The sequence below is a fragment of the Vidua macroura genome, chromosome 2 (genome assembly GCF_024509145.1).
Source record: "Vidua macroura isolate BioBank_ID:100142 chromosome 2, ASM2450914v1, whole genome shotgun sequence".
Classification (NCBI taxonomy): domain Eukaryota; kingdom Metazoa; phylum Chordata; class Aves; order Passeriformes; family Viduidae; genus Vidua; species Vidua macroura.
In genome coordinates this window covers 73,117,341-73,143,691 of record NC_071572.1, presented here as the reverse complement: position 1 = coordinate 73,143,691, position 26,351 = coordinate 73,117,341, and the positions used below count along the sequence as shown (strand labels likewise).

The 26,351-nt window shown below is 42.4% G+C and overlaps 3 protein-coding genes across 6 annotated transcripts in view; 2 read left to right on the top strand and 1 right to left on the bottom strand.

Moving 5' to 3' along the window:
• KPNA1 (karyopherin subunit alpha 1) overlaps positions 1 to 11,135 on the top strand; it is a 59,505-nt gene extending 48,370 nt beyond the window's left edge. For both annotated transcript variants that reach the window (XM_053972120.1, XM_053972122.1), the window contains exon 14: positions 369 to 11,135. In XM_053972120.1, coding sequence (XP_053828095.1) covers positions 369 to 556 — 188 coding nt within the window. In that variant the 3' untranslated portion in view covers positions 557 to 11,135. The remainder of the gene's footprint in view (positions 1 to 368) is intronic.
• On the bottom strand, positions 7,568 to 15,820 carry FAM162A (family with sequence similarity 162 member A). 2 transcript variants are annotated; one of them, XM_053972126.1, is made up of 5 exons: positions 15,653 to 15,820; positions 14,492 to 14,611; positions 12,175 to 12,283; positions 8,901 to 9,009; positions 7,568 to 7,802 (listed from the first exon to the last, which is right to left on the bottom strand). In XM_053972126.1, the coding sequence occupies exons 1-5, from the start codon at positions 15,666 to 15,668 to the stop codon at positions 7,716 to 7,718; spliced, it is 441 nt and encodes a 146-aa protein (XP_053828101.1). In that variant the 5' UTR covers positions 15,669 to 15,820; the 3' UTR covers positions 7,568 to 7,715. The 2 variants fall into 2 exon arrangements, with proteins under 2 accessions (XP_053828101.1, XP_053828100.1); XM_053972125.1 differs by lacking the exon at positions 15,653 to 15,820 and adding an exon at positions 15,279 to 15,372.
• Positions 15,821 to 15,954: 134 nt separating this feature from the next.
• MIX23 (mitochondrial matrix import factor 23) lies at positions 15,955 to 23,963 on the top strand. Of its 2 annotated transcripts, none has more exons than XM_053972123.1 (5): positions 15,955 to 16,031; positions 17,063 to 17,188; positions 17,683 to 17,829; positions 20,099 to 20,158; positions 23,667 to 23,963. In XM_053972123.1, the coding sequence occupies exons 1-5, from the start codon at positions 15,981 to 15,983 to the stop codon at positions 23,715 to 23,717; spliced, it is 435 nt and encodes a 144-aa protein (XP_053828098.1). In that variant the 5' UTR covers positions 15,955 to 15,980; the 3' UTR covers positions 23,718 to 23,963. The 2 variants fall into 2 exon arrangements, with proteins under 2 accessions (XP_053828098.1, XP_053828099.1); XM_053972124.1 differs by lacking the exon at positions 15,955 to 16,031 and adding an exon at positions 16,867 to 16,953.
• Positions 23,964 to 26,351: the final 2,388 nt, after the last annotated feature.

Below are 26,351 nucleotides of genomic sequence, written 5' to 3'. Positions count from 1 at the left end.
TTCTGTAGTCACTGTCTTCCTAAAGAAAGCACTGTGAACACACTTTTAGAAAACACGATCCTAAAAGTCTCTTCAGAAAAAGTCTTTGAGTTTGAGGCCTTGTTCTTTACCCATTCAAGCTTGTTGATTTAATTTTTGAGTGAAAGGGTAAAGGCAGACCGAAAATATGGAACACATAACACAGTTACAGAGATCTCTGTAGTTCAAACTGGCTTTCCTTGGTTCTGGTGAGTACAAGTTGGATGCAGGTCTCCATAGAGGGGCCTGTTCTTTCTGAAGGTGGGAGAGAATAATGGAAGAGACTGAAAATTATCATGGTCATATCCTTTGACTGAGCTGTAACTTTTATGTACTGCTTTTCTCTGCAGGCCTAGACAAGATTGAATTCCTGCAGAGCCATGAGAATCAAGAGATTTATCAGAAGGCCTTTGATCTGATTGAGCACTACTTTGGAACAGAGGATGAAGACAGCAGCATTGCCCCACAAGTGGATCTCAACCAGCAACAATACATCTTCCAGCAGTGTGAGGCTCCCATGGAAGGCTTCCAGCTTTGAGGTGCCCCTGTGCTGTGTGCTCCTCTACCTAGCCAATCCTGTTGTCGAGCCACAAGCCACCCGTGGAGTGATTCTCTCAATGTTTTCCATAACCCTGTTTGCGCTCATTCGCTTGCCTTGTGCACATGCTCTTACATACGTCTGGAAAACTTTTGGCTCTCCGTGGCAGGATGCCCCCTCCTTGGCAAGGGGTCGCCAGAATCACCCTTCTCCTCTAGATTCTGAATCTCTCCACTGTCATCTTCGTGGAGTTGAGGCACCTTTCTATACTTTGAGATATTCCCTGTTCCTATTACAGGAAAGTAATCCCTCCTCCACTTGGCCCCCTACTCCTGGCATCCAAGAGAAGGCTGCCTTTCTCTTGTATTTGCTGCAGAGTGTGCCTGCAGTCCAGGGAGACATTCAGCCTTTCTGAGAACGTAGCTGAATTCATCCCTCACGTTCTTCCCTGGATGCCTCTTTGGACAGCTGTGAGAGATGCGTTAAACCTTCACACGCAATGCATCTACCTTGCTGTATGTGCCAGCTGGGGTTATTGGCATGAGAAACATGTTACAAACAATGGAGTAAGTTCTCTTTCCCCTGCAACAACAGGCTGCAATGGACATGTTCTTTGGTTCTTAGGAATACTGAACACATCTGGCCCCGTCTCAACACTGAGCTCCCAGGTTGGATTGCAGACCACTGGAGTGGAGATTTGTATACCTTCCCAGTTTTTCCTCTCCATCCACTAAAAAAGAACCTGTGAATAGGTCACTTGTAACACCTCCCCAGAAATGACTTTCCAAAAGAGCTTCTAGAATGGAGAAACTGCCCCCACTTCTGCTTGCCAGCACAGTATGATCCAGCTGGGCCTTCCTTAAAGATCAAGCCCTTTCTGGCTCCATGCTCTAGTCTGGTCCCCAGTATTCTAGTTATGTCTGAAAAGTTCCTGTCTGCCTCTTTACATTTTTACACAGCGTGACTTGAACAGATTTGTCTTCTGAAAAGTTAACTTCTGAATACAGAAATCTTCATTTGTAAAACTTGGCACACGGAGTGTTAGATCTCCTTTTCATTTTCACGAGACAAGAGCTTCCTCTCCAACTCACCTGATGGAATATAGTCCTTCTGGTCAAGGCCCTTATTTAACTGAAATGACACTACATTTGCAGGACAGTACTATTACATCTGTATCCACCTGGCCTTCTCATTTCACTTTCCCCTTTCACTGTTGATGAGATTTCAGGTGAATTAGCATGGAACACATGGTTCCTCCAGGTGACATCTGTAAGGCATCGTTGACTGCATAGCAGCTGCCGCGTGCAGCTGGAGACTGCCCTTCTGCTAGCAGCATGTTCTTGGCTCTGCAACCTGCTTGGATCACAGACCTCTGATGCAAAGGCCAGCCACTCCTCACTGAGTTCAGCTGACACTGACACCAAACTTAACATCTGGGGAGATGCCGCCTGATTGAAAGTGGCAGTTCCATTTCAGAGAATGCAATGGATTCCCTAGGCCGTCCACTGCCCCCTGCATCGGGCTATGTTCTTTCAAGCCATTTTGGATGCTTGGAACACACATTTGTCCAGTGTAAACATTTCAGAATCGCCACTGGCAACTGCAGCGTCATGTACCTGTGGTAAATGTTTGTGGCAGAACTGTCTTCAAGATCCTCATGACTCCTCTCAGTGATAAGCCACTGCAAAAGCAAAACCAGCCCATTGGATACAGAGTTATAAAAACATATAAGTCATTTGTCATACTGCTGAAAGAAGCTAGGCAAAGGCCTGAACATCAGCTCTGTGTGACCATTATTTAAATAAAGTCTTCTGTCTTTGCTTCAGGATGGAGACTCTGACCTGTGTGGCCACTGCAGAAGCCACCTGCTGCCTCCCTAGCTAAGCCAGTTGGCCTCTACTTTCCTTCTCCCAGTTATTTTCTCTAGTGCTGCTTTGTGCTGAAGGAACATTTAGTTTACTGCACTTGATCTGTAAATGGACTTCAATTCTTTGTAATTTTAGGGGGTTAAATTTGGTGGTTAATTTAAAAAAGAAAAAAAAAACCCTCAATGTTGCCTTTACATCACATATAAATAACTGTGTTTCTCTTTTCTTGAAGGGTGATAGAAGCACTGATTAGTAGCAAAATCTTGTTTTAGCTTTTGGATTTTTTTGTGCTGGATTTTTTTACGTGTAAATTTCCAATAACATGTCATTTCTATAAGATTTGTTTAAAACCATGTACCTCTTATTGGATGGTATAAAAATGCTACATATTTTGTAAACAAATCTGAGCAAAGTGTGTGTGCATATATTCTGTATATTCATATATGTATATTCTGTGTATATATACACTGGCGTGTATATATACATATATACACACACACACATATATATACACACGCATAAAGTGTGTGTGTATATATATACATACCTATATATCTATATATATATAAGTGTTTTCTCTTCCAGGCTAGTGAAAACAATGTGGTGCATTGGCGTTTCCCTCCCCTGCCCCCCAAGAAAGTAATGACAGTTGCCTCTAAATGAGTGAATTAAAAAAGAGTCCATTTAAGCTGACTGGTGTGCCTTCCTGTGTAAGGAGCCTGGCCAGTATTTGTTACTTTTGCCGTGGATATGTGAATTCAGAGCAGATAAGTATAAATCTTTAAACTTGGTATGTTTGTTTGAAGTGACAGGCCTGGTTGATGCAGGTAATACTGTTATCCTAAATACTTAGACTGTGTAAGGCATTTGACTGCATAATATTTTGAGCAAAAACCACACCAATACAAGAATCAACATGGCACACATTAAATGGATTAAAATGTGGCTAATTCATAGGTCTCAATGTAATTTTAAATGGTGCTTAATTGAGTGTATTTCCATCAGGATCTTCCAGCAACCAGTTCTTGGCATTGCTTTACTTAGCCTTATTAATAGGTTGAAAAGAAACAAAATCTACTTCTAACAAAGGCTGCAAATTAAATGGGTACAGAAGGGAGATCAGACTTGTGAGTTATAAAAGGAAAAGCTCACTGATACAGACTGACCAGAATTACTTGGTAAGCCAAGGGCAAGTAAACTACTTGCATTCTAACAGAGCCAAACATGTAGTGTAACTTTACCCATCTAGTAAGTAACATTCATGCCACAGATGAAGGACTCTGTTTTGGAGGAAAAGTGCCAGTGAAAGTATGAGGATCATTATATCATATTGCTTGAACACTGCTTCCTAACACAGTTCTGTGTGGCTGTCCCCCCTGCTAGAAGCACTGAAACCAGTATTCTCTGCTCTCCTGAAGGATGTGCTCAGATAGGGACCATCTCAGAGAACACCTCTAGCTGCCACTTTTCTGAAGGTCACACTGTGTTTTGATTGATCTGTTGTTGGTTTTTGTCTAAATAAGAGGCAGCATGGTCTCATGTAGAGGGTAAGTGGGGGAGCTGTTGGAGTTCTTGTGTTCTTCTCTTAGCTCTGTCAGGCAGCATGTAATGGTAGAAAAGTGTCTCATGTTTTCTTCAAAATTAAAATACTCGCATTGGTTTCTGTCTGCTTGTGGAGATCCGATCTAAGTGTCTTCCAAAAGCAACACAGGCTGGTAATGAGAATTTATTGAGTTTTTTTTTGAAACATCAGGAATGAGGTGGAAGAACTGCACTGAGATTTTAACAATGTCTGTTTTAAACTGAGTGTTAGAGAAAGGAAGATGCAGGACTGCCTGGAATTGCTATCTAGCAGTACAGCACACAGATCTGTAATGCCATTAAAGTTATTGTTTTGTTTGGGCAGCAAACAGGAACCATCATTCTTTCTGTTGGTAAAGTTCTCAGTGGAAAATGGTAGGCAAGGTCAATGTCTTGGATTCAGGAGGGTACAAAGGATGATGGAGCAGGTTACTGAAAGCTCAGTAACTAAGTCAGGGCCAGCACTTCCTGGGAAGGATATCACACTATCATTTGAGGGAACTGCTGCCTAGAGACTTCAGCCTGTTCCTAAATTCCTGTTTGCTCCTTGATGCCAACCAAATACAGGTGGTTTAAGACCCTTTGCCTAATGTTAGAAGAAGGGAGGAAGGCAATGACCCTGGACCTACATGTTCTTGGACCTGCTTTTTTTTTTACTGTCAGCACCCAAGACTATTGAAGAACTAGTTTGCACCACATGGTCCTACATGTGACAGTGCTCCTGGCAATACACTTCTCTGCTTCTTTGGGGACTTCCACAACAGCTGTCTTAGCTCTCTACACTTTGATCTCTATGCCAGCTTACAGTAAATCCCCATCTCTTCCAGTGTGATTTTTTTTTTTTTTTTTTTTTTTTTTTTTGCTTCTGAAAATTGCCACAACACACCACTGGTACTCTTGAAGGTGTTAGACTTGAAGGTGTTTCTTCAGGTGCCTGAGTCTTAGAAAAGTAAGTGAGACTTCTTTGTGTGCTGCTATGGCCGTGTCCTGCTGTGGCTCTTGCACGTTCCACTGATGCAGTGTTGGAGTTGTCAGGTGATTGCTGCATTGGGAAACTTCAGTTGCCTCTGGACCAGGTACAGTAATAAGGCACATAGTATAGGATTGATAAACTGGACTGTTCTGGATAAATGGGAATGGTGTTTCAGACCAAGCCAAAGGGAAGAAAGAAAATGAGGTACCATTTCAGGCTTAGTATGTTCCTTCCATTGTGCACTGTTGAAAGGCTTTGGGCTGAAGCTGTGAGCTCTCAGTGATCTGAGGGGTGTTAAGTTCTCCAGTCAGCTGGACTGGCTGCTTCAGCCAGAAACATGTGCTGGTTTTGTAACCACTGTCTGCGTTTAGAAGTGCTTCTTGGAAACCATCGCACCGGGAAAGAGGTGGTTCCTTTCACTGCCTTACTGAGAAAGATCTACATCATTTTATAGTACCCAGCTACTTGCAGAGAAAACAGTACAGTGGCTGGGAGCGAGCTGGAGACCACACAAAGCCCATTGTCTTGGGCTTTGGTTTGAGACTTGAGCCTATGGAGAAGCTGAAAGAAAACACAAAGTTGGGCAGTGATGTGGAGTCTTTATGCCAGATTCTGAAATGGAGATACCAGGGTGGCAGAAGGATATGTGGAGCTTTTGTCAAACCACTGGACCAGACTTCAGTTTTTGAATAAATTGCATAAAGCTTATAGAAATTTAAGTAAAATGAAAAACTGGTTACTGTTGCTGCTCTGAAGTATTGCTTTTGAAGTGGTGTTTTGCATATTTCCATTTGAAATACTATACTAGCTAGGTGAGTCCAAACAGTTTTATTGCCAAAACTAGGAGAGGAACCTGCCAGTTCTGTTCACAGAGTGCACTCAGAGGTGTGTTGAAAGGGTGGTATTTTTGAGATGCACAGTTTTAAGCTTTGCCATTCCCGAGGATAAATCACAAGCTTTTTCTTCACAGAAACCTGAAATGCACGTTCTCTTTTTTTGGTGTCATTTAGTACATACATTACCACAGGCATGTAATTGGGCAAGGTTTTGTTTGGTTCCCACCTGTGTGCCTACTGGTGTGGCCAAGAACCAGAATTTTTATGGAAAATCTGTTCACATACCTGCAGTGAAATTAAACATGGTTTGCATTCAGTGCTAATTAAGTGGACAAATCTGTGCAATCCTGCTCTGCTTGATTGACAGTGTACTTATGATAGCTTCCATCCAGAGAATCTGATGACAGGTCATTGTTATCACCTGAAGGTTGTGACTTCTGTGGTGGAATTGACTACACAGCTTGTCTGATGGGTTACATCTCACTGTGGTACTCAGAAATGCAATTCATTGATGGAACTGCAGCAGCTAGTGAAGATTTGCCCTGCATTTTTGTAGGGCTTTTGATTATTCAGCAATACTGCTAATTTTTAGGGGTACAACAAAAATCATCTCCCTCTATCTCTGAGAAAGTTCACAAACTAATTTTGTTAAGCTGATATGTCTCTTGTGGTTTTGGAGTCCCCAGGGCCAGTCAGGAGGGCAGTGCTGGGCAGCAACATTTTGAGCAGTCCTGACACTTCCAATCTGCGTTTCCTTACAGACTAAGTGAAAGGAGAAAGGAAAATATTTCCCCTGGTTGTTGTGGGCTCTTTAACGTGAATAGTGTGTGACTGGGCTCAATGCCAGTAATAGTACTCTTGAGGCAGGTGATCTCTAGGTGGGTCTAGTAATTTAAAAGAGCAAAATACACATAAATCTAAATGAGATTCATAAAGAAAGAGCTTAGTACCAGAGAGCAGGGATGCCTTATTGACTTTCTCATACTCGTGTGTCTCTGGTAAATCTGACAGTACAGGTTGAAGCAGTTGCTCAGTATTCCTGAAAATAGTAATCTCTGTTCCCTCAGCTGGGATGTTCTCTCTCTCATCTCACTGCCAGCTCTGCTGGGACCACTCTTAGATGTCAGCTGCAACACATGGTTCTCTGGAATGCTATTTCACTCTTCATCTCCTTCCTCATTTTCTTGAAGGCAGGCAGTTCTTCACAGGAAGCTATCCCTCCCTTAAACAAATGCAGACAGAATAACAAGACCTAGACCAGGGAATTAGGCTAATACCTTAGGATAATTTTGCTGATGTTAATGCAGGTTAGACAGTAACTTTAGGCTCAAGGGCTGCCTTAATAATTTTCTGTCTTGCATAAGAACATGTGGATTACTTGAAGTAGCCAGTACCAATACAGAATAAATACAGTTCCATTTTTGCTGACCTGAAATAGTCAGTGATAGTGGATGGCTGGCTAGTGAAGGTTTTTGTTTTTTCTACAAGCATGGAATGTACAAGTGGAAACCAAATGGACCCTTCTTTTGTGTTACAGTTACCTTCCTGTAAGTGGTAAGTAAGAACATGAGACTTCATGCAGGGGATTGGTACCAAGAATTCAGGTGTAGGTCCTGCAGTACTTTAAAAGATGCTCTGGTGCACAGCACATGTGAAACAATTACATTTCTCCTCCACTGTGCTCATGTGTCCTGTCCCACTAACCATGAAAAAAAGAGTTTGGAAGAAAGGGGCAGTTATAAGGAAAAGAAAATAGGTATTTCTGCTTTTATTAATTACAGGATAGCATATTCATTCTTTCTTGAACCTTAGTGTACAGAACTTAACAAACAGGAAAGATAGGATGATATCTTCCTGTCAGTGTTTTTGTACCCCAGTCCTTGATCTCTTCTTTTCCTCCTCTATGGTTTAGCAGATGCACCTTCCGCTTTCCACTGGGCTTTCTTCTCTAAGTTTATGTTCGTAAGAGATTCATGTCTTTTCATACCCTACAATGTAATAAGATCATCAGTTATCACCTGAAGGACCATGAAGTTGAAACTTAAGTCAATAACTTACAAAATACCTGACCTGTCCTTACCAAGGCAGATCTGTCACAGCTTTAAGGCCAGGAAGCCAAGAGGGTTAAAATAAAATATTGAGAGATTATTTTGGCTGAAAGTAATTACTTCTCTGGGAAAAAATTAAACCCCTTTTTCGAGGCACTAGCAGATACATTCTGTGCTTCTGGTCAGTATTTAATACTGATCTGATTTTCACAAGACAGAGAAACAAATCAAAAGTTAAACATTATCACAGACTCACAGAATATTTTGAGATGGAAGAGACCACATGGATTATCAATTCCAACTCTTCAGTGAATGGCCTACTGTGGGATCAAACTTGTAACCTTGGCTTTATTAGCACCATTCTCTGGCCAACTGAGCTCATCTCAGGAAACATAAATAATTCCAGCTGCTTTGAAAACAAGGATTCCAAAGTAGCTGTCCTCTCTTCCTGGTATTTGCATTCATACTTCTCCAGTACAGAGGAAAATGCTCTGGGAATCATCAGTGTTTGATCTCTGCTATTAAAACCAGGAAAAATCCTTCCACTGTTTCATTTCAGAGAGCTGCATCCTTTTCATTGTAATAGACAAATCCTGATGGAAATGTCAGGTGACACTCAGTAGCTCACTGTGCTGGGGTTAAGATTGTCACTACTTTTAAGGTTTCTCTAGAACACAGTAGTCCGTAGAAACCAGACCTGAACGTTGTCATCAGAAGAGAGGCAGCATAACAAATAAGGTTCTTCTGCCACACAGATGCTGTAAGCTCAGGGGTTTTTGTTTGGTTTTTTTTTAAGGAAGCATCTTAAAGGTGACATCATCCTTTTCTGATGAGAATTAGTCAATGAGTGTCACTTCTGGGGAACCAGGAGGAGTTGTTAAAATTTTGTTCAGTGATAAAATGACAAAAAAAACCCAAAACAAACAAACAAACAAACCACCAAACCCTCAAAGCAAGACAGTACTAAAAATCCATAGAGGAACTAAGAAGTTTAAATGAAGGTTTATTTGCTCTCATCAGCCCAAATTCTGTGCTTACCTGCTTCCCTCTGATCACCATGGTGATGCATCCCACTATTGTCAAGGCAATCATGAAATAGCTGAACTTGATACGCAGGGCGGTCTCTGCTGCTCTCACTGTTTCAAGCCTCAAGAAAGAGTAAAAGAACAGACTCATTATCAGAGACCCAAAATAATTCACTTGGCTAATTATTTAATTTCTCCTAGTGCGCTGTCTTGGTAGTTTTGTGTAATGCTAACAGCATTTGGCTCTTTGCACAAAAAAGTTCTACAAGAACAGGAAAGGCTGATTCCTAACTACATTGGGAGATACTTGGTAACAGGCATTCCTCTCAAAGCTGGAAACAAGCAAAACTTTTTAAACTTGGCTTACTCTATTGTTAAAATAGTGCCTTTGCAGACCACTTGACTGCAATGCAAAGGAGGAAGGCTGCAGGATTTAAGTGTGTACGCTCATTATGGAAAGAACAGGAAAAAGAGAGGAATGGTTTAACCAATACCATATTTTTCTTACTGTCAGCTCCGTCTGTGCTCACTACCACCTTCCAATATCTGCAAAGTCAGGAAAAACTCATCTGTATTGTAATTGTTATGTATTTAACATAGTAAAACATGCATTTTTCTCCCAATAGCAGAAGTCTGGTAAAACCCAAAATATGGTGTTTTAACAGTTGAGAGTTTATTGGGCAGAGGGAAGAATTAGCACAGCTTTAGCAACGTCTTCTGCCCGAACTTCACAGTGGTTTCATTTATGAGGCAGTCTTATTTCCCAGCAAGGTGCTTCCTCTGCTACAGGAAAGTGCTATTGCACTTGGAAGTGCAATAAGTGACACACAGGCTGCTGAATGCAACACTCACAAATTCTGAATAGGGCTTGGTAAAAGACCAGTGGTCCCCACTCCTGCTTGAATAAATAGTCCTAAAGTGATCTGCTTCCCTGAGAAACTAAGGAGGCATGGAGGATCATAAGCTTTTGTATGAGCTCTGGACAGAGGAACTCTTTACATTTTTTTTTTTTTAATTTTAGGGTGCTTAGCTAGCCACACCAATAGCTATACCACCATTTTGGGAAATGTGTTGCCTACTCTGCTGTTATCTTTTAAAAACCAGAAGTCTTCCACCAGAAGAGTAGCAGTTATTGACACCTTCCAGCTGTGTGGAAAGTAAAAACTAAAGATCTTTTTGTTTGAGTTAACTCTGAAGGTCATTCTACCCAAATGACATCTTGGTTACAGCAGGTTTTAAGTCTGTGTTAGAGAGAACAATGGAAGAAGGACCAGTGAAGCATTAATGCTTTTTAGAAGTGCTTTCCACAACAACCAAAGACCTTGTATATTAACTCTCCTTGCAGAATTTAGGGCAGATAACTCCCTTCTCAAGGAGGGCTGATACTCTGACTGATTATATTTGGCACATGACAAAATTCTAGAAGACTGGAAAACCACCAACATTGTGTAATGAAAAGAATAAATGCATCAAACTAGGTTACTTATACCCCCAAACTGATGTGGAGAATGGATTTAATGGAACTGGGAAATTATTGCTGTACATAAACATGAGTGAATATAGAATCTGTTACCACATTTTGATCCTTACATTTGGAAGAAAAAAAAAAAAAGATACTTCAGGATCCATGGTAATTCAGCATGGTAAATCACACAGGACCTGAGAGCTGAGAAGTTTTGTTCTTGTTTTTGTCAGAGCATTGATATGCATACAAGATTTCTGATCATAGGGAACAAACACATCCATCTACAATGAATACAATGAAACTAACTTTAGCATCCAGGTTATTTGTTTCTGCTAATAATCTGCAGTGAAAGCCTTGAGTGCAGGCTGCAATTAAGCTGAAATGCACAGCAGTAGGATTTTAAAAAGTTTGCTAGTTAATTTTGAAAATACCTTAGATGTGTTAAGAATTTACAAGAGCAAAAGGTAGATATCTAAACACAACTTGCATTTTAAATCAGTTCAGTGGCTAAGTTTAACATTTGTTTAATAAATGGGTTGCTTCACCATGTTTTACAAGATTACTGAGTTAAAGCACAAGCCCTTACAACACATAATTAATCTCAGATTAATTAATTAATCTCAGAACAGAAAAAACAAGTTTTTGTGCTTTTATAGTTCTCAACTGTCTTCTCAGATTTGGCTGAATTATTTATCTAAATAAAAAGAATTCCCTATGCACTTGCAGAAATGGTCAGCTTTTATCAGAAATTGGTTTGTCCTTTCAATAAACTACTGAAATCAATCACTCTGCTAACTCTTGTTTTCTTAAAAACACTAATGACAAGTGTTTGGTGTGCAAAAATATAAGAAGTGATACTAAGTTTTAATAATTTACTCCTGTATGTATTTCAAATGTAGTTTTAAGAAAAATGATTCAATACAAAATGGAAGGATTCCACTTTTAACTAAATTCATTCATTGTGATACATTTAAATATAGGGGTGGATTTTCAATTCCCACGTGGTGCATCCAAACAAACAGAAAATATGTAAGAGGGCAGCTACATCATTTTCTTACTCAAGTAGTGCAAGATTTACTGGTTTTTTTTTTAATGTCAATAAATACATGTATTTAAAAGCATTACGAGCATGTTTTAAAAGATAACTATACTACCACTAGGAATGTTTTTTAAACTAATAGTTGTCTATTGTTGATAAGTTTGATCTTTATTTTTGGTGTCCAAACTAGAACATCCAGTTTTATTTTCTACTTTTCACACTGGACAAAGCTTTTGACATTTGGACTCAGCAGGAACAGGGAAATTTTGACTATACATAGTTAGGGAGCCTTAACACTGTTTGTTGGTTTAAATTCCAACAGTAAAGGAAGTTGACCCATGCCCTTTAGGTATTCATTAATAAATACTTTATATGAGTTTCAGTTATTTTATAGCTGTATATGAAAGTTTCCCACTGCAAGAGACTGACATATAATGAAAAACACTAGAAAAAGCTCACACTAATGTTTGAAAAAAGCTTTCTAATTGTGAGAGAAGAGTAAAAATTAACTGATCTGACATGGTTTTTTAATGAAACAACTGATAAATGCTGGTCAGCCCTTTTCAAAAAAAGGAAAAAAACAATCAAAAAATCAATTATCTTAGCACAAGAGAATTGCTGAGGTCATTTCATCTACAAGGATGATACACCAAACACAGCAGGGTACGGTTTTTCAGCTGTGTAAACCCATTCCTTTTTAGAAAAGTTACTCTGGAGATGCATGCAAGTAACTTATTTCTGCATAGACTAAGTCTCTTTTACAGCTTCAAAAGCGACACTTACGAGACAGTCTCTGGAATATCCTCTGGCTTTTTGAAATGGCCTGCCCACAACAAAAACCTTCTCTCCCAGAGTGTAGGCTTGTATCCAGGCACTCCCGAAGCAGATCGACCTAAAAAACCCCCAACAAAACACACAAAGACAAAACAAAAAAACACCACCAAAAACAACAGTCAGAGAGGCTGGATGGTCAGAGCTGTAACAAAACCAGTTAGGGTGAGCAATGCAGATTGCTAAATATGACTGCTAGACGTGGTTAGAGAATGAAAACTGTATCACAGATTAACAAATGTGTAAATATGAATTAAACTGAAGCCATGTAAGGAAAGCCAAATCCTTCTCAAAACCTCTGCATCTACAGGTCTAAATATGTAGAAGGTGCTCCAGCACTGTTTTTCTATTTCATTTAAATAAGGTTAAAAAAAAACCTTAAAAAAAATGGAACAGCTATAGAAAAGCCAACATGCTGCACAATAACAATAAAAGCCAATATAACATCACAGAATGTTAACTTTTTCAGGCAGTGTAAGATTTTATCTGAAGGTAAAAATAAACAGATGACTGTGGGCAAAGACTGGACACATAATTTTCAGGTCAGTCTTTCTAACTCCATAAACAAAATATCCATAATGTAACATGGGAAGCTTTTCATATATTACATAGCATTGATATCTAAGAAAAAAAGTGCCAAGATAGACAGCTTTTTCCTTTTAAACGATAGGCAGTATCCTGTATGGCCATGTTCTCCGTCACAGATTCATGAATTACCTAGGAACTGGAGTGGATACAGTTTGCTGACATCACCAGGTTATTCAAAAACATAAAGAAGAGGGCTGAGCCCAAAATGCCATGGGGCTTCAGAACTCAGAGTCAATGAATTGGCCTGGGAACTCCCTTGTCCATAAACAGGAAGCAATTCCAGTTCACACACAAGTGACAGACTCTGCCCTCACTTACAAATCATTACCTAGGCCTGAGCAAGGCCTTGGGGTTCCACAGTGGTTCTGGCAAGTAACAGAAAGGAAAACAGCGTAACTGTCAATGATCAGGAACTCTGACCAACACAGCATTACTGAGCCTCTGTGTAAAACTGTCACTCCAGCTTTTTGAAAAGCATGGGAAATACTTAGAGGGAGCTGAAATAGAACAGGCACAGGTATGGAATGGTCACCATGTAAGAAACTGTGTCACAGACTGAGACCCTTTGGTCTGGAAAAGCAGTGACTGAAGCTCTCTTCAGCCCAGCAGAGAGCACTGTAAGAGACATTGGGAGTGTGGGTTTTAATGAGGTCTTGGTTTGGAAAGGGTACTGAATAAAGGAAAATCAGATTATAAAAAAGTGCACACTGGGTTAAAAAACAAACACAAGACTTTAGCTGAGGAATTTCTTCTTAGAGAGGAAATTCTTAGGGAATTTTATCATTCACATTCTCTAAGAATGTGAATGCTAAAAATACATCCAACCCAGCTTCAGGAATCTGGGAAAATTTGTTGGGGAAAAAAAAATCCTGTGAGGACTATTAAACACCAAGATGCCACCTCTGGGGCAGTGGTAGAGAGGAACCCTCTTCCTATTCTATTCCTTAGGTTCTTGCTGTAGGTCACCACTCCCACTTTACAAAAATGTAAGGAACTTCCTTTACTGGCCCCTGCTGGAGACATCACACTTTTAAGGAGACCTTTTGTCATACCCAGTACAGCCGATTCATGTTTTTAACACAGTCATGCCAAATGCTTCACATCTGTGTGCTCCTTTTCTCCTGTATGGGTGGGCCATAAGGAACCTGTGATACAGGGAGCACAGAAACTGTCCCATATATAGTGAAAAAATGTTTAATTGCTTGAGATTTCCCTTACCAGCTCCACCCTTAAACACGAACAATTCAGACTCTTCCCTGCAGGGCACATTCAGTTTTTGGAACAGCTGGAGCTGGCTGCACTCTGAAAAACTGCAAAAGCCTTTTATCTCACACAACATTCCTGAACATGAACAGTTTACAGTGGGGCTGAAGAAGCAGTTCCAGGGCAGAGCTGAGGAGCCTCAGTGTAGGAGTGTTCACTAGATAAGGTTCTGGTGATCTGCTACAAAGTGAATGCTGTGTGACCGTCACAAGTGGAAACATTGACCCCTGGCTTTTTGTTAGAAAACAAGACTTTACCAAATTTAATGCTCCATTTTTTCAGTCTAGAGACCAGAACTCTCACAAAATCAGGGATATGACCACCTATGTCAGCCAAATTCCTGTTTAGATGGCTGCAGCATGGATATGTGAGTATTCCATGGCATGAAACATTCCATGACTTTATCAAAGACTCTTACTCTTTGACTGAACGTCTTGCTGGGGTTTAATGCACAGCCTTCTGCTTATCTTTGGGTCCACTCCTGTGGTCATCCTCAGAACGGAGGGAATATTTCTTCCCAGCAGTTTAACAGCCCTATCTGGAAGAGAAAGCAGAGGAAGCAAAGAGGCCAAATTTAACTCAGAGCAGTAGAAAGTGGGAACTAGCTTTTTAATGGAAGCACTTGGGGTTTTTTTTTTAACACAAGAGGAAAAAAAGAAAGAAAACCAATAGGTACAAATGAAGGCAAGAAGTACCAGATTTAGTTGTAATAGCCTACCAAAGAAATTAAAACTTGCTTATAAGGTATGCCTTGAGCTTGCTCAGTAATCTTATATAGAAAAATGTGAATGCCATTAAATTAATTTAGGGAAAAAAAAAAAAAAAAAAAAGCAAGATAATGTCCTGCCAGCAATTTCTAAAACACATTACAATTTCCAGGAATTAATCTATACATATGTTTCAGATACACTTTGGATGGTGCTATTTCAAGGACTGCACACCGGCATTCTACCAATCTTGTCACATCCCAAAAGCATTGACAGAGTCAAGTCAAAAAAGCAGAATATTTAGCACTGAGAGGTAACGACTTTGTAGCACATTAGAAAAGGCCAGGGCACCTTATATACGAACACATACTTTAAAGAAGGTGCTTCTAATGCATTAATTAATATAATGAAAAAGTTCGGGAAAAAAACCCCAACCAACCAACCTATCTCAGAAAGGCAAAAAGGGCACTTTAAAAAGTACAAAATGAATTCTTTTACTTTGTTACACTGTCTGAAGGTGTCTCTCCTAAGGCCCTTTACTTTCGAGGAATAATATACTCCCGCTCTGAAAAAACAATAATTTACATTTACAGGCGACACCCCCAAGGAAACCGGCCCTTTTTCAAACTCTTTAGAGAAACCGAGGCCCAGCCCCACTCCTGTCACTGTTTTGGACGCCAGTCCATCAGACACGGCCCCCCAGACATGGCTTGGCTTGGCTCCCGCCGCAGCGCCGGCCGGCGCCGCCCCGCTCCGCGCTCGGCCGCTCGGGGTCCCGGGGAGGAGGCGAAGCGGCGGCGGCAGCCCCGGCCCGGCCGCGGGGCTCGCTCGGTCACTCCCTCCCCCCTTCCCTCCCTCCCTCCCTCGCTCACCAGCGCAGCCCCACATGGCGCTGCCTCGGCCCCGCCGGGCGCAGCTCAATGTCACCGCTGGGCCCCGCCCCGGGCCCGCGATTGGAGGCAGCCGCGCCGCGGGACGCTCGGGGCCGCCGGGGCCGGCACCGCCTCCGCTGGGGGCGGCCGGAGCTCTCGCAGCGGCTGCAGGAAGCGAAAGGGCCGCGAGGCCGCTGCCGGTGGAGATGCCCGGCTGGGGGCCGCTGCGCCGAGGGCCGCGCTCCGGCGGGTCCCGCCCCGCTCCGCCCCGCGCGTCATCCCGGCTCCCCGCCGGATTGGGCGCCGCGGCTCCTTCGGCCGATCCAGGATGGCGGCGCCCAGCGGAGCGGCGAGCTGCGAGGACTTCGCCGAATTCCAGGTAACCCGCGCGGGGCGGGCGGGGACGAGCCGGGCCGGGCCGGGCGCTGCCGCCGCCGCTCCCTCCCGCGCCCCGCGCGCTCCCGCCGCTCCCCGGCGAGCGGCCCCGCGGGAGCGCGCGCCCCGTGCGCGAGGTCACCCCGCTGCTGGCGGCCGGCGGGATGCGGCGGGAAGGGAGGGGGGTCCGGCCTTCCCCCTCCCCTTCCCTCTTCCCTCCGGCAGGAGCGGGGCCGGACCCCTCCCCTTCCCCGCAGTTGCCTTTCTTGGGACGGAGCGCTCGCGGCGCGGAAGCCACGCGGGCGGCGGGAGCTCCGCGGGCGCCTCCGCGGCGTTCAAGGGAGCGTGGGGTGCCACCCGTGTCTTCGGCGGTGCGAGCCGGGCCCAGGCCGGCGGGGCCGTGGGAACCGGCCTGTGTCTCGAACACGGAATCCCAGAATATCCTGAGTAGCCAGGGACCCTCAGGAATCACCGAGTCCAGCTCCTGGCCCTGCACAGGACACCCCAAGGGGCACACCGTGTGCCTGAGAGTGTCCAAACACATCTTGAACTCCGTCAGGCTTGCTCCTGTGACCACTGCCCTGAGGAGCCTGTTCCACTGCTCTGCCACTCTGTGTGAAAAACTTTCCTTGAGATCCAACCTAAACCTCCCCCAGCTCATCTTCACGGCCCCCAGAATGGTGGGGGGGTTTTATTCAAAGTTTGCTGTTTTGGTGCAGATTTGGTCCCAGTTTCCTGTGTGGAAGTGGGGTCGGGGACTTAGGCACAGGCTCTTCAGCCTGTCCATGCTGCCTGCAGGGCCAGGGGACTTCAGGGGGCATCAGTTACTCACCCCTGCTCTGGCCTTTGCTGCCAAGGAAACTCAGTGGTTTGCAGCACATACTCCTGCATGTGGGATTGCTCCTTCGGTGTGCTTCTAACTCTTTGTAAGGAATCCTATTTAGTTTCTATTAAAATGCTTAACTATGCAAATTTTTCTGTAGCAGGCTTTTCTGAGAGATATAACTGAGTATCTCTCTCTCTTTTTTAATACAGGAGCTGCTCAGGGTGATGAGGACAATCGATGATAGAATTGTTCATGAATTAAACACTACAATTCCAACAGCTTCCTTTGTGGGGAAAGTTGATCCTGGCCAGACGTGTAAAGAGCTGTACGAGTCTGTGAGTGTGCACGCCTTCCACTTTCAGCTCCCTTCCTGCTGCTTTGTCGTGTGCAGTGGCCAGTAAAGCATCCTCAGTGTCTGAGGAAAACACTGCCTTGGTAGATCCTGCTTTGTGTATTCCTAACTGTCCTGCTCAACATCTCCACACACTGCTTCAGTTTAAAACCATGCAGGGCAGTTCTTTGTTTGGCAATACTGATCCTTCGAGGATCTTTTTAAAAGAGTGCTTGCTTTTTCTGCTGCTCTGCAAGACTCCTCATGTTTACCTTTGACTTCTGATCAACTTGGTAAAAGCAAGAATGACAGGATAGTCTAAATTGAGAGTAGCTGCTGCTCAAAGCCGTGTTGTTTCCCACGTGTGGATTATGAATTCAAAGGGATTTCTGTAGGCACAGCAATACCATGACTTTAGAAAGTGTCTATTTAAACTTATAATTAGGAGGTTTTTATTCTCTGATGAGTCACTGTGACTTTCTTTTTCTCCCCACTTAGTTAATGGATGCTCACACCAATAGAGAAAGAATCATCAAAAACTGCATCTCTCAGACTTCCGCTGTAGTGAAAACTCTCAAAGAAGAGAGGGAAAAGGCCCATGAAGATGCAGCATTATTAAAGCAACTCAGGAAAGAGCAGACAAAGGTGAGTGGTGGAGCCTTTGAGAGATCACTTATAGAGGAAAAAGTGGATATCTTTCCCAAACGGAAAGACCAGTGTGATGGAGAGAACCTGAAGTGGATCCTGAGTCAAGCAGTCTTTTCCAAGGTTCTTGTTGGGTCTTGTGAGAAGTATTTTTCCCAAGGCCTCAAGGCAGAGAGCTGCTTTTATCCTGCAGCTGGAGCATTTCCTGAGATTCTTTTACATGAATGCTGTAGAAAAACACACATTCTTTCCTGTGATGGATTCTAACCTTCACTGACTGACACCACTGAGGCACAGCTTAACTTTTCCTGTTCACTACAAAATGCTCCCAGGCAACCTTGAATTCCACTTACACAACCTTTTTGCTGGTTGGTATTTCTTGGATTAATATTTGGAGTACCTTGTGATGAGAGAGAGACTTCTGGGTTTGCATACAGAATTCTAATGTGCAAATGCCCTCTCAGCCTTCTGGCCTGTGGGTGGGAAGTACTTTAACAGAGGTGACCAGAGGGGATTGAGTATCAGAAGTGGAGAAAGGAACCCCATTGAAGTTCTCTCCTCACTTCCAGGGTCCCTTTTGTAAGGAAAAGGATACTGAGAGAACCATGTGGCAGATGAGCAGTTTTATTCTTAAAGCCTCACTTATTGAACAAGCATGGATATTAGCTTGGAATGCTTAGTATTTTCTACAAATTTTGTTAGCACAGGCAGTTCCTTAAATAATTTAGTTACTGAGCCCGAAATCTCTTACTGAAAACACTGAGAGGATCACAATGAAAGTGTTTAATGATAGGAGGTGGCTTTAAATGTTAAAAGCAATTCATGATTTAGACACAGCTCAGAAATTTTTATTAGATCATGTCAGTCAGATTTGTACTTGGACCTTATGAGGTGTGATCCCATGCTTTTTTTTTTTTTTTTTTTTTTTTTTTTTTTTGTTTGGTTGTTTTGTTTATTTTTTTTTGGCTCTCCGAAACACAGAGAGTTGTGTTTTTTCTACATGTCAGAAAAACTATCTTGACAGAACACATCCTAGTTTTAAGAGTGGGAATTTCAAATATCTATACACTTGTTTGCAATACAGATCTCTTTTCCCTTGTTCTGTGTGTTTCTCTCATCCTGCTAGTTGTACAACTTGGAGGACTTAATGCATAATTATTACTTCTGGGTTACTGAATGAGAAAACTGGAGGGGTAGTTTCTTTGAACTACTAAAGATCTTCTGAGTATTTATTTTATAGAGACTTATCCTGGTCATCCAGTCACTCTGAATGCTGCGTTGTTATTTCAAACAGATTGAAGTCCTGCTGAGTTGGGGAAAGTGCATCCAACAGCTGTAGCAACTCTGTGTCCCTGGATATCTTACTTGGAGGGTTTTTAGTGGGATTGCTCTCTTGGCTTGCACCTGTTTACCAGGCTTCTAATTGGAACCACGTATTGAAAATGGATAAACTCTGACTCTTTGTCTGTTCTGTTAAAGACTCCAACAAGAATACATCCTAAATTTGGGCAAAATGGCAGATGGTTCTTAAATCTCTTCAGGACCAAATTACCCAAACACAACCGTCACACGTGCCCCTCAGGGTTTCTAATAGGTGTGAAACAAAGAGATTCTTATCCTTCTCAGTGGTCAAGTGAGTGCTCAAGAACTGTGTATTGGTGGTAGTTCTTGCCAGAGCTTTTGCATCTGTGTAGAGCTGATTTGTACTGCAGTGATGACATTAAATTAACTGGTTCAGACAGCACAAGCAACACATGATCAGACTGCAAACCCTTTTTAGTCAGTGCACTTAGTAGATGGCAAATGAAGCAGAGAGGGTCTGTTCATACCTTAGTTTTAAATCCAGAATCCTAGCTGGATTCCTAGCTTTGCTGCCAGCTTCATATGACTCTAATGTGGCAACTCAAGGCTGCAGAGCTAACCCCAGCCCTGGCATTCCCTTTGCTCAGTGCTTGCATTAGGTGCAGTTATTTGTGCCTGTGAAGCCATCAATGTTAATCAGTTAATTGCTAGCAAATCTTGATGGGCATTATTTAGGAATAGAGCATGAGTCATCAGGATCTACTGCCAGGTTTGCTTTCTGAGTCTGGCTGACTGGAAGGGATAGGCTCCCAGGGTGATTATACATCGTGCCCTTTGGTTTGCACCATCAGAGGAGGTGTGCACCTGGTGCTGGGGTTGGGAGCTGGAAAGTTGCATTGGTAGTAAATACTGAAGGCTGCAGGGAGGCCTGTTTGACAATAACCCTTTTATCTGTTATTTTCTGCAGTTGAAATTGATGCAGTCGGAGCTCAATGTTGAAGAAGTGGTAAACGACAGAAGCTGGAAGGTACTCAGTCATTTAATGATGATGTTCTGTCCCAACAGACAGTCCTGCCCTGGAGGTGTGGGACTGGTGCCTTGTGAAGTAGGTTAACTGGAAATAGATGAGGGCACTGCTGGGGGAAATGCTTCAAGTCAGTAATTTTCCCAGTTCTGGATGGAGAGATCAAAGCTTTTCTGTTGCACTGCTAAGGGAAGAAAAGCATCTAGTTTAGCATGGAGGAAGGACTGTGGATTATTCCCTGTGTCCCTTTCTCCCCCTTGCCAGTGGCTGAACACTTGTAGGCTTTTCTGTGGTGACTTCTCTGAAAAGCTTTTCAGGGCCTCTAACAATGTCCAAGAGAAGGGTCTTTCACATTTGCCTGTGTCTAGTGCTGATCACAACTCTGAGCAGAGCCCAGGGGAGGGTGAGGCTGTAGAAGTTGAAGCTTTTCCTGATGGAGTTTCTTCAGGCATGAACAGACACTCCCTGGTGCAAAAGGCAGCCTTGCCGTTGCTCTCCTGTGTCAGCAGAGGGTGCAGATCTCCCTCTGGATTGATGGCCCTGAAGTCTATCTGGTGATTTTAGCACTGAGCTTAAGTTCTGAGGTGGCTGTATTGTGTCACTGCAGCATTTCACATCTGGCATCCTTTTCTGGTTTGATGTAGCTTCTCACAGCTTTCAGTACTGCAGAGAGAACCTCTTTCCCTCTCTAAATGCAAAAAGGATTTTTGCAAATAGCCATATTACTAGCTGCACCTTCCTTTTTAATCTCTACTTCATGATTTTAGTCCCCTAGATTGCGCCAGTGTAAAACCAATACAGCTTTATGTCTTGGTTGTTCATCTGTAACCTCAGTGCAGGCTGATGAAATGAGCATTTACACAGTTTTCTGCATATGCTTTGTCATCAATACACCTCTGTACTGTCCCAAAAAAGCTAAGCATGCACTTCTGTTTAATTTTAAACCCACTCAGATCTGATTAAGCAATGCCACAGCCTTAACAACAATATGCTGCAGGTCACCAGGGGCAAATATTTTACAGTGTCTGTGCTACAGGGGAACAGTCCCCACCCTACTCTTCATTCTCAAGCACTAAATTTAGTAATGATCCCAGAGACTTCTTGTAGTTTCATTAAGCTTTTACTGGTGACAGAACTGTCTAATTTTTCCTAAAGATGGAGAGTTTATAAACAGTGAGGGTATGCATGGTGCAGGGGTACTTTAGTCTGCTGGTGTATTCCTCAGCCAGTGTTCAGAGTGGGGCTTGGAGAGATAAATATTTCTGGGTTTTATCTCCAGCTCTGCTGTACTGTGCTCTGAATATACACATAAATTTCTCCTTTAGCTGCCTGTTAAAATGTCAATTAGAACCAGTCATGGTTGCAGACTGAATGCAATTTGTTACATGGAAGTGATTATTGGTGTGCAGGCTGGTGTTTCACTGTTGTAGACTTCTGATTGGGAAGTACACTTGTGTATTTCCATTAATCCTAAACAACTGAAAACTAATTGGAAAAATCTGATTAGAAAACAGATTTTTAAACACTGGCTGACTGTAGCAACAGTGGCATACAGAAGATACTGCTTTAGAGAAATGCATGTGGAATTTGGATGATACCAAACAAGGAATTGACTTTCAAACAAGACACTTGCATTAGTCTCTGTCCAGCACCTCCAGATTGGAGTTTATTGTTGGAGTGGTTTATACAAATACGTAAAAGCCAGCAAAATCAAACTTTTGCGTAGTAACATGCATATTAAGGTTTCTCAGCCATTGATTTTCCTGAAAAATGTCTGATAAATGAGAATAGCACTTCACAGGTAGACCAATTAAGTTAAATGGCCTGAGAAACACACTGAGACCTGTGAGCCAATGATCCTAAAAGTAGGAGGCAGTGTTAGTAAGAGTGCAGTGTTGATCTTCCTGCCACAGGTTGTGGAGTTACTGTTGAAGATACTTTGAAAGTTAGCATGATAGCAAGCAAGCTGGTGTGTTGTTTGATGCTAGAGACCCTTGCAGTGCTTTAGAGAGTATTTCCAGCACCCTTTTAGACATTATTCAATTAAAATGTCATTAACAGACAATGGACAAAAAATGGTGTGATTTGTTTATGAGTAAAATGTTTCTGAATTGGACTTCATGCTGTTGCTCTTAATTTCTACAGTTTCCTCCTATCACTGATCTCAAACCTTTTCCTCATCTGAACTTTTCCAGAGGTGTCCCTTCCATATAGTAACATAATGGCTGCACATTACTGTGTGTGAAAGAAACTGTATCACAGCTTTCGTTTTCTGCAGTATGAATCAGTTTGTAATACATGTCTATTTCTTTAAATAAATTAAATTTGAAAGGTAGTTGAAAATTGCTCCAAAATTGTTGAGAAGCAATGCTGTACCTAATGTGTGCTCCAGGCTTCACTTTTGCTAAAGTTGCCATAGGTTCTGAACTGTGAATAAGATCTGCTGTAGAAGATTCTAGGAAGATAGAGCTTGAAACTGTGTATTTATATAAAGTGTTGGATAACTTCCCCAAAATGACAAGATCACTCACTTTGCACATAAAGCCATTGGGAGAGTTCATGAAACTTCATATCCTGATGATCACAGGCACTTGGGTCTGCCAAATCCCTGGACAGCTTGGCAAAACATGCTCTTGTGGGAATGCTGGTGGGACAACCAACAAACAGCCTGCCAGAGCCTCAGCTTGATGTCAGGTGCTGCTTGTGTCGCTTTCAGGACTTGTGCTGGACAATTTTGGATAAAAACTGATAAATAACTGAATGGCTTACGAAGAGCACTTGCAACCTTGGTGGGAGCCAGTGTGTTTTGCTTTGGATTCAGACTGCCTTACTTTAAATAGTCACGTTTCTTGGCCCTCCTTAGGGCAGGCTGGCAGCAGTTCAAGCTAAATATACACGATCCTCAGTATCCAGTTCTGGAGGCTAAATTTTACCTAGAGAAGGTGCCAGAGGTGAGTGAGGCAGGAGTGCTGTGCCCTTTGCAGGGAGTGCTGGCAGCATTGGCACAGGCAGGCAGGTCACTGGAAGTTGTGCACGTGGCTTTCAGGAGCCCTTGCCCCTCTTCTTGGCTGTCACGCCAATGTAAAATGTTCCTGCTCAGGAAAGACAAGAATACAGCACCCAAATTTGAATGCCAGAGTGAACCTAATAGAACACAACCATTCAGGAGCCTTCCCATCATTATTTCCCTCTCTTTTAAAAAGCAAAAAGGCATCAGCATTTTTGATGGTAACAGCCTGCCAGGATTAAGAGTCTGCATTTTCTGAGGGAGAACACTTAGTGCTGTGCAGTCTCCCAACAGTCTCAGGCTGCAGACTTTGGATTTACTAAAGCCAGGAGTGAAGGTGGATGGAGATTGATGTCTTGGTAAGTGCCATTTATTGATACCTCAGAGCTGGGCAGCTTGAGATGGGTGCTACATGAAGAAGTAGTTGCCTGAACTGTCTGTGAAGTTCTGCTCATTTCCTGGATGGGGTTGATTCACTTTTGCTCTTCTATTTTGGTATCTCAGGTATTTAACGAGCGGTGCCGAATTCACTACAAGCCTCCGAAGAGTCAATGATGATGTGGGGTATTTTCCATCAAGGTGGTCCATAACTGTGAGAGCCAAACTGGAAAGAGACCTTGGGTGAGCTGAATTGGGACCCTCCAGAACCAGTAGAACCCAGTCTTGTTTTGTTTTGGACCTACTTAGCCGAATTCTCAAGCTTGAAATGATTCTCCTGTAATTAAGAGAAAACAACTCATCTTTTGTACAAAATATGTGAACAAATGAGTTTTATAGTATTAAAACAATTTTCAATCGGAATGCAAAACTGGCATCTTTCTTGAACTTCTACAGCTTCAGTGATCCCAGAGGGGAAGAAAGAGTAAAACCTATCCTGAGCAGGGAGAAGGCTCTCCCTGAGCTGGTGCCTGCTAAAATATCAGTGAACATGGTCTTTTTGTGGAAATAATCTGCTGAAGTCTGCAAGGAAATAAAAATTGCAGAGTGATCAACAAGTGTAGTAGGTTCAGCATTTCTGAAAGTAAGAAGTGACCAGCCTTGTTCTGAACTGCTCAACATGAGCAGCAGTGGCTCAGAGCTGTGTATGGATACAGGTTTGCCATTGCTCCGGCAATGCTGACAGGCAGCATCTGTTGCTTGCTGCCCTTTGGTCTGTGTTTCCAAGTTCTGGAGTTTTCCTTTATATAGGGGATATGGTGTCAATTAAAACCATTTTGGGTTGGAGCTGAAGATGTGTCTTATTTGGGAATGAGACTGTCCAGGGGCCCCTTTTTGTCCCTCCATCTGAATATTTAAGAGTAGTTCTAAAGGTGAGTTGTGTTTGAGCTGAGGAAACAGCTGTTCATACCTGATCCTGCTGATCCTGGCCATGGTGTTGTGTTTAGAAAGCTTGAATGCAGCACCCCAGCAGTAACACAGCATTTAAAGGCAGATGAGTAGGAGGAAAGCTGAATTGCTGCAATTACACCTGTATATTTTACTTTTTATTTTGTATTTATTTCAGATAGGTTGACAGTCAAGTGACGAGGTCTGTGTGGTTATCAGCTGATATGATCTTAAGAACCACTGAACTCAAACAGAGCCCTAAAAATATAGGCCCTGTCTTGCAAACACTTTGGAATTCAGCAACAGCAATGAAATTACTGGATATACTCTCATATCCCTAAAGCTTTGCATGTATAGGGAGTGGGAAATTAAGGAATGTACCTGTGTTACTGAGAGCTGGCAAAGATCTGTGCAGCAGCATCTGTTTTGTAGTTGTTTGTGCAGTTAAGACTCAAACTGCTTGGAAGCCTTTTGTTTTTAGGCACCAGGGTCATTTCGTCTTACCTTTTTCTGAGAATGAGGTAGAAATATATTTTAAGTCTTTGAGGATGTAAATCCTAATGTTCAAACTTCATTTTCCCCCCTCTTTTTTTCTCAAAGTACTGCAACTGCTTTATGCAGAACTTTGAGTTGGAGCACTCATTCTTGAAGATTTCTTACTGTTTTTCTGCAACTCTGAAAGCAGAAAATGTGTTTATTCTTCAGTTGTTAAATTCTTATAATTGTTTATCATCAAAGTGTAAATCAAATACTGCTTATCACTCTGGGCTGAATTGCCACTAATGAAATTTCAACAGGAGATGATGGTCAATTAATGAGATGTTGAGAACAGTAAGTTTTGATTTCAAAGTTGGTACTTAATTATTGATCTCTAGGATAGGTGTCTAAAATATTTGTTCTCTCCAGGGCTTGGATCAACTGCAAGGACAAATTCTCCTTTTAAGCCAGTTGTACAATAGAAACTTCTACGAGTGTGTATAGACTTGGATCAATAGTCTTGAAATAATAATTTTTTATTTCTGTATAAACTAGAGACTGTAATGAGAATTAATCGTTGTCTTCCTTTATCCATCCAGATGTTTGCTCAGCTGTTGTGGAAAGCTTCTTCACTTAAACAGATGCTGTGATAAATGACCTGTGAAATGGATGTGATACACAGATTTTTTTTTTTTTCCTTTTTTGCATTAGTTATGAGGAAACTATGTTAAAAAACCCCAAAACCCCCAACCCCAAAAAATCAGCCCAACATTTAATTATTTTCAGTTTGAATATAAGGCCAAGCAAGTAGTCCTATACAAACTTGAGTATGGAAAACTGATACCATGAGAAGACTCCTGAATCCCCAGCATCCCTTCTTGGGGTGATTGCATACAGAGGGTTGCAATAAGATGTTGAATTGCTTTATTTAGTTTGCTCTGAGCACAGAGGGTGTCTCTTACAGTAGCCCACAGCAAATCAGGTGGCTCAGAGGCTGTTTAATGTTGCTGTTGAACTCGATGGAACACGAAGGTGAGTAAATGGAATTGCATGCCACACTTTGGGCGTGGGCCAGGAGGATGCGGCTCTGCTGGTTCCTGAGAACCTCAGAGCTGTGTGTGGAGTGGGATGTTTTGGAATGTGTGCAAGTGGCATCGGTGTGAGCTGTGTGCCACACTGAACACAGGCAGGTAAATTCTGTGGCTAGGGACCCCTGAGGATTCCGGGATGGTGTTTGTCCAGGATTGAACCTTGCTTCAGCATTACCATTGAGGTAGTTACAAAATTACTGGGCTGTTTGCTGTCATATGGGGGTCAAATAGTGGACCCTACAAACAGCAGAATTTCTTCCTTTCCCTGGTTTTAAGTTCTATTTCTGCAAGTAAA